Below are 8,099 nucleotides of genomic sequence, written 5' to 3' on the forward strand. Positions count from 1 at the left end.
GGCGGGCAGGGCCGCGGGCCGCCGCCGCCGCCGCCGCCGCAGCGCAAGGTGGTGGTGGTTCGCATCACGAGCCCCGCGCTCTGGCTGCGCACCCGCGTCTGCTACCTCCTCATCCGCCTCTACTTCGACCCGGACTTCAGCGTGGAGGAGTTCACGCGCGGCGCCAAGCAGGTGAGGCCGCGGGACGGGCCGCGCGGGCCTGAGCGCCGGCCTTGCGTGCGGGGCCTTCCCAGGCCCGAGGTGAAAACGGGCCCTCAGGCCGCCCCCTTGCCCCGCGAAGAAAGGCTGGGGGGAAAGGCCTCACGGAGAGACAGAACTGCCCCCGGTTACTCGTGTGCTTCCTTACCTCTTTTTGTTGTAATTTATTTATTTGGCTTTTATTGTAAACCTGAACATGCTCACGGTATTTTACTAGTGCACTACCTGAATATGTAGCGGCATAATCATATGTAGTTGTATCTACAAAATGGATGGCAGAGTGCTCCAATTTCCTGAGATTTAGAGACTAACCTAGACACAGAGGGTTTTGCTATTAGCCTGGACTTCTCTTTTGACTTAAACTGGGAGATGGGTTGGGAAAAGAGGCAAGAGAAGAAGCTATTTACAGAGAAAGTTGTAGATAGTTTCAATTAAGAGTGAGTAAATCCAAGCAGTATAGATTATTATATTTTCTGAAGTAAATTTTGCATTTATTTCTCCATTTTCAATATATTTTCTTCTTTGAACCTGAACTTTTTATACCTTTCAAATTAATTTCATTAATAGCAAATAAACCTTTTTWTTTAATGCAGGGAGTCGCATTTGAATGATGACATAAACTGCAAATCCAGCTTAGCTGCTCATGTGTTGGTTTTTTTTTTTTTTTTTGCAGGCCTTCTCTCTTGTTTCTAAGCTGCTGTCTCAGCGTAAACTTGACCTGCTGGAAGAACTTGTGTCAGAGGAGGTAAATATTTCCCATCTCATATTCTGCTAATAGATTCTCAGTTACAAAAGACCATACATCTTGCAACTCTTTATGTTTAACTTCAAGGTATAGGAAAAAATAACTTTTTTTCCCCCCCTATTGAACATAGGGACCAAATTCCAAAAAGATAAGTGTATTGGAAAGCATTAGAAGTTTGTGGGTTTTGGAGGGAGAGGGGAGTCGCATGCCTCCATTGCTAGAGGATCGTATAGCTGAATGTCTTACGGGGTGCACCGCGATCAGGCTATTGTTGTTCATCCTTGCTGTCCCTACAGGTGTCCAGCCCCCAGCAATTCATACAGCCAAGTGTTGGCCTCGTGTGGGAGGCCTCAAGCTTATGTCATGATCTCAGGGATGTTACTGACCTGGCTAGTTAAACATCAGTGCTGTGTGTTTTGCCTTTTTTTTTWATGAAATTTTAAATGCTGAAGTTGTCCTGGCTTTCCCAGGGGATGGRGAGAGCAAATGGAGCAGAGCCAAGCTAAAGAGCTGCTCCAGCTTTGAGTCTGCCCAACATGTTACTGGATGTCAGCTTCACCCCCTCTATTGGCACCCCTGCCTTTGAAGCAAAAATTTTGGTGCTGTTCTAGTGCATTCCCACTGGACAATCTTGTCTCCTCTCGCTGAGCAGAGATAGCCATAAAATGTGAGTTTGTTTCTTGGAGTTATTTTGAAAGAGCACCTGCTCTTTCTCTGCTCATCTTACATTCTCGGGGTGGTGAAGGCCAATATAAAACCCCATGTAGCCAGGACATGTGCTGACTGAGGCTGTGATATCAGAGCTGCTCTTTCCCCCCAGCTCCCCAATTTTATCCTTCTTTCTCGTAAATACAATGACTTCTAGTGAAGATTGCTTCTTTTGCTTCCATATGACCTCTGAATTTCTTTATTATTCAAAAATGGCAACTTAAGCTGGCTAAGAGCTAAGTATAAGTTAAAAATAAACACTGAACAGCTTCATCATTCCTTGAGACCTGTGTTGTCATGTGGTGGTTGAGGTTATGTTCAATTCATAAACTATCCATTTTACTTTTTAAATTGCCCATTGTAACAGTTGTATAGATCCTTAGGACAATCCTATGCTAAGTCTATGAATGTCCCATGAAACTTCACTTTGAAAGCAATGATTTTTCAGTCTTTTCTGGTTTGCAAGTTTCTAAAGCCATTTCTAATGGGAATGTGGATCCCTGAATAACAAATTTAAGTGCAGAGGTAGTACAATTTCTTTTCAAAGAAACTTAAGAAAGATAAGGAATAATTCAATCAAAAGCTAAAGTATGGATAGAGCACAGCAGTGAGAAGGTAGAGTGTGAGTATGATTGCAGAAGCAAACTTGATWTTTTTTTAGACTTACATGCTTTCCTTTCCAGGTTATGTTTTGATAGTAACTTTTTAATTTTCTGTTCATTAAACAGACTTTGTTTAATAGAAGTGAATTTGGGATTGGGGGTGCACGACTGCTTTTTCAACGCCTTTGTTGTATATTTAAATGTCATGCGATAGAGCTCTCCCTCTATTAATAGTGGTAAAAACTATTGCTCCAATGTTCTGCTGAAAAACTAAGCTACAGTTTTTCTAAATTTAGGCCCTTAAAGTTTTGAAGGAAAAGATTTCACTGCTTCCCGACAGCCACAGGGACGCCTTAGCAGCTGACTTGGACGAAATCATGTACACCACAGAGGGAGACGTTCGGATTTACTATGATGACGACGGTATGTTTAGACTTGTAAAACGTTTCAGGGGGCAATCAGCTTTGCCCCAAGCAGATGTTCTCCTTACAGAGGTCTCTTTGAATTCTATTTCTTGTTCCTTGTTCCTTCCCTGGCTTCCTTTTACACCAGAGCCTGAGAGCCATTATGGTTAATGAGTTGTGGTATTATTTGGACTTCTGTTTAAGTTTTGCTCGTTCTTCCTCTTATCTGATATCATATTGTTACGTTATTTATCCTAATTCATTTCAAACCACTCAGAAACTCCAATTATACTTTATTTTTTATTATTTCAATATTTTTGTTTAATTATTATGTTAAAATTATTTTAACTTTACAAAAACAATTACAGTCTATACAGAAAGCTGTCTATTTGAACCATGAAAATACATCTTGCAAGAAGAATAATAAGGACTGGATAATGAAATGAATTCTGTTGATTTTCCCTTATACCCTGCTTTCATGGAAACAAAAAGCTGTTCTAGGACATCTCTGTTATTAAACTAACGATGAGCTCCAAAAAGTTTTTATTTTGTTTAAATGCCAGCATTATGCACTTGGTTCTTTGTCAAACACCCTTGAGGTGGTTCATAGTCCAATTAAGTAAAAGCATGGGTATTCCAGTGAGGATTTCAAGTTCTCAAACTGATTTATTTTTTATTTTTTATTTTTTATTTTTTATTTTTTATTTTTTATTTTTTATTTTTTATTTTTTATTTTTTATTTTTTATTTTTTATTTTTTTATTTTTTATTTTTTATTTTTTATTTTTTTTTCCTGTTATGGAACTGAAGGTGGGGGAAGATTTTTTTTTTTTCTCTCAAGCTCCTGAGTTTCAGCTCCTCTACTACAAAAGTATATGGAGCATCAACAGTTGCCTTTGGAACCTGTAGTAACCGTGTAACTTGACTTCATACTATATCAGGCAAAACTCATCATGTATTACATACCTTTCTGCTGCAAGCAATTTTATTGTTGCTGAACAGCATGAACATGGTAGTTTTATTTCGGTCTTAYTGTTCATTGTTCTATCATGCATTCCTTTTGGCTTAAGGTAGTTGCCCTTTCTGGGTCTCAGGAGAACATATGTGATATTGTAATTAGGAGTATTTGGCCGACTGCAAATGTGTATTACTCAAGAGATCTAACTTTGCTTTTGTTTTATTTCTAACAGGAAGAAAGTTTGTTAGGATACTGATGCGATTTTGGTATCTGAATGGTGCTAATTTACCGGATGAGGTACCAGGTGAAGCCAAAGTTTTCCAGATTATGTTTGGAGATGAAAATACAAAAGAAAAAAAACATCTTTTAACAGCAAACTATGAGTACGTTTCCCTGTCCTTTTCTTTGCCATAAACTATATATAGGCATATAGATAGTGTAACTCTGTGGAGACTAGTTTGRGAAGTGGAAGCGTTCTGAGTAGAGCATGGTGTGTTTTGTTTTACCTTGCCTCTAATCTAGGCTCTTGTCCAGCTTTCCAGTTTTTATTCTAGGGGCAGTTTTTTTAAATAACCTTTAACGTCATCATGCTGTTACCTCATTTCTGAATTTGAGATTCAGAACTGATAACTGATTCATAATGAGAACTCTTCCTCCATTAGGAAGGACAATACTTGGAACATTTAATAGGATTTCTGATTCTTTCCTGTGCTGCTCCTGCAACTTTCAGGGAAGAGGCCAGTGTCAGTCCCTGGTTCCTGTTTCTTGCAGCAGCTGAGAGCAACGCAGTCAAGCCAGGCAGTTAAGCGCGGTGGTCTTGACTTGTCACTTCTTGCACAAAAGTCAGTACTGCAATTAGCTCGAGAATGTGGTCTGTAAAAGAGTAAAATATGCAGCCAAATGCTTTCTGCTGAAGAATAAAAGACAAACATTATCCAGTATTCGGATAATTCGTGCCGCTGTGGTGTCAGCTCTTGAAGCACACATTAGTCAGGTAGATGAATTTCCAAATAATGTCTATTAATGGTTTACTGTGTCAGCAATGAAAAAATGTCTGCACAGCTGGCAAAGTGTGTTGAAAAAGACATTCTCAGAAGTTGGGAAAAATGAGGAGTCTTATCTCAGAAATACAATTTGATCAGTGACTTCTAAACCCATATTTGAGCTGGAGAATCTCTGGGCCTATGTGCCGTGGAGCCCCAGAGTAAAAGAGGCAGTCTGAGGACACAAAAGGTTTTTTTCTCACGGATGGATTTTCCTGGGTCCGTCCCTTAACCATATTCAGCATTTTCCTCAGTGCTGGAGGCTTCTCACACTCCCATCAACCTCAAGAAGTGCGCTTGAGGCACTAAAATGAATTTCTGATGCCTAGCAGAGAGTTATCTTGGCAAGCAAGCATTCCTTCTGCTATTGACAGYGCTCACCTAGACTCAAAGGGGCAATGATATGAGAGACTTTGGAAGCTGAATGTTACTGTTGTGTCCGGATGTCTGGGGAAGGCAGTTTCCAGAAGTAAACTGATGCGTAACAGCAAAGCAATGAGATCACGCTGCGCTTCTCCACAACTGAGCTTCAATTCAGACTGACTTTTAAGTGACAATCAGCCCAAACTGGCAAGGTCAGGGAGGAAGGTAATGATGACTAGAAAAGGAAGGGGAAGGGCTCTTTGAAAATAGAGTTTGTGTTTTCATTTTCCCACTGGCAACTATGGAATCTAAATTTAGACAAATTTAGTGCTTCTTGTACTATTTTAGTACTAGCTTGATTTGTCTTATTTCTGAAAATATAGTACTTCTAAGTATTTAAAATACAATTCAGTAAAAAAATCAGAGTGTAGCATGTGGCATATTCACTTGCAACACAGTTACCGTCTAATTAAAGTGAAAACTTTTCTTTAGGATTAAAATTTAGGATTATTTTGCCACAAAGTTGTATTCCTATATTCATGGCTATTGTTAGGACAAGTTGGTACTGTGTTGATAGCAAGATCTTCACACTTGCTGCGTGATCCCTTCTGTGGAATCTGAGCCAAAATGCTTTGAAATCAGAGTAAAGACTCCTCGTAAATTCACTGGGCTGTTTCTTGCAGTAGGAGTCACTTTGATTTTCCCTTTTGGTCCATAAGCATCAGAACTTAATGAGCTCTTACAGGAATAAGGACCAATGAAAGGACAAGTGAAATGTTTCTTCATGTTTTCTTGTTGATGTTAGTAGCTTTTTAAGGACCAAGCGGATTTTAATAACATGTCACTTATTTGTGCTGCCTTTTCCAGGTTTCAAAGAGAATTTACAGAAGGAGCAAAACCAGACTGGACTATTACACGGATTGAACATCCAAARCTATTGGAATAAATGTCTTCTGCAGTGTCTCTGTGTACCACTATAAATGTTGTGACATCAGGCATTTTTTGGTCTCTTTTGTCTTTCATCCTGTCTTGCCCCAAAGAAGGATGGATTTTGTATATTTGTTTCCTAGAATTGTTTCTGAAATTTACACTATACTGAAGAATTACAACGAAACCTTTTCCTTGGAGCAGGCTAATCCAAAATTTAATTGGTACTAGCGCGCATCCAGGCTATTTGTGCAGCACACAAAGTGATGCTGCTTGGAGATGCACAACATTTTCATGGCTGGTAGCCCTCTTGAGTTATTTTCATGTTTCTTTTTTTCTCTCTCTAGGGAATGTACAGTATTTAACTGAATAATATTTGAGATAATAGAGATAGATGGACTTCTTAGATTGCCAGACATCAACAGTACCTTTTCAGGTAATCTTGCTTTTGAATGTGTGTTTGAGATAAGAAACTTAGAGCCATTATCTTTTTTTTTCCCCCTCTCATTCCAGTCTGTCCCGTACCAAATTTCTGGTGTTGCCCAGGGAAAATGGATCCAAGATTTTTTTTTTTAACTTATAAGCATTCTTTTTTTTTCTTTAAGTAATATGAGCAATATACTCCCTCCAATTAAGTACTGTGCAGGCAATTTCAAATTTAGAGGCTTAAGGAGAGAAATTAACCTAAACAGTGAATTAAAAAGGGGACTGACCACATTACAGTCAAGTCCTCTCTGCTTCTCAGAGAAGTAAGTGAATCATTAAAATCAGATGTTGCTGTCTTTGGAACAGCTAAGTCCATGCTCTAAGTTGTTTGAGATTATTAGGTGCAGTTCAGCAGTTCATGATAATAGTTCTGTGTCCTCATCTTTGCTTTAAAGATAAAGCTAAAACTTCTGACCCAGGCATGTTGAATAGATTTGTACGGCGTTTTGAAAATGTAAAAGAAGTGTAATTAATATGGCTTACAGGAGCTGCAGTTGGAGAGTACCAGTTAAATTTCCCATAGTTCAGCCCCTTTGATTAGGTAATTTAATGATAAGACTGTTTAAACCTTCTCAGTGGTGTTATTCTGTCAAGTTGTGGTGAAACAGTTGCAGGTGTTTTGTTCACAAGGTTAGCTCTTAAGGTTAATAGATCTAGCAATGATCTAGCCAGTGGACAAAGAGCCTTATGCTGAGGGGAGAAAATACAAAAATTCTCTATTTAAAATTGCATATTGTCACTCTGTACCTGATCAGATTGGAGGAGTTTGAGACATACCGAAGTATGTGTGGGGTTTTGTGGGCCATTTCATAACTGAGGGCACTAGTTTGCCACTTGTCCAGCTTGCCACAGAATGAGGTGCTGCAGGAGGCTGCAACCTTCAGCCTTGTTTGTAGTGCAGTCTCAGCAGGAATAAGCAGAATGCTATTGGCATGTGCAGATGCATGTCTAAAAGAAGTAATTTTAGAATGTGTGTTATCAAAAAGAGCCCTCGTTATATTCGAGAGTGTCTGCCTTCACATTAWATCAAGTTACCTGTCTATGCATGTTAGTAACTCTTAACACTTAGCTTGAATTACTTGTATTTGACTGGATATGTCAAAAAGGACGGTCATGACATAAGGGATTGTCCTGTTCATAGTGAGTGCTCTGTTTTTGAAGTGAAGGTCCAGCAGACGCTTCAGTAAACAGTGCAAGCCTACTAGTGGTTATAATTGATATTACTGATATTAATATCAATTGATAATAAATAATAGCTTGATTACTAATCAAGTTATTGGTTAGTAAATTATAATAATAAATTGATTTTTAATAATAGCCTGATTTTGATCACTGTAAAATGGTGAGTTGATATGAACCATACTCTTAAGTTGATAATAATACAGTTTTCTTGAAGATATCAAAAATATCATCAAGATATCTTGGTAAGATATCATTCAGAAATTTATATGTGCTATCTTAGGTACGTATATACGTAAGTATTTTTATGTACTATCTTACTTCTCAAAGGTGAGTTTGTTTTGTTTGTTTTTTTTCTTCTAAGCTTCCTTAAATATATCCTAGAGACTATRAGTCTTCATCAAGTGCAAAACTACCCACACCATAAATGTATCATAAATATATATAAAAGAGACCGGGTTTACTAAGCGTAGTGAAAACAGACATT

At 38.5% G+C, this 8,099-nt stretch overlaps 1 protein-coding gene across 1 annotated transcript; it reads left to right on the plus strand.

The window, feature by feature from the left end:
* Positions 1 to 15: 15 nt before the first annotated feature.
* Positions 16 to 7,587, plus strand: MAIP1 (matrix AAA peptidase interacting protein 1; the record flags this gene model as incomplete). Its single annotated transcript, XM_026048263.1, has 5 exons — positions 16 to 171; positions 872 to 943; positions 2,550 to 2,676; positions 3,847 to 3,997; positions 5,888 to 7,587. Coding segments are annotated over 5 exons (585 nt in total), but the record flags the coding sequence as incomplete, so codon positions are not given.
* Positions 7,588 to 8,099: the final 512 nt, after the last annotated feature.

The sequence above is a fragment of the Nothoprocta perdicaria genome, unplaced genomic scaffold, assembly GCF_003342845.1.
Source record: "Nothoprocta perdicaria isolate Ctin4 unplaced genomic scaffold, notPer1 scaffold_11, whole genome shotgun sequence".
Lineage (NCBI taxonomy): Eukaryota > Metazoa > Chordata > Aves > Tinamiformes > Tinamidae > Nothoprocta > Nothoprocta perdicaria.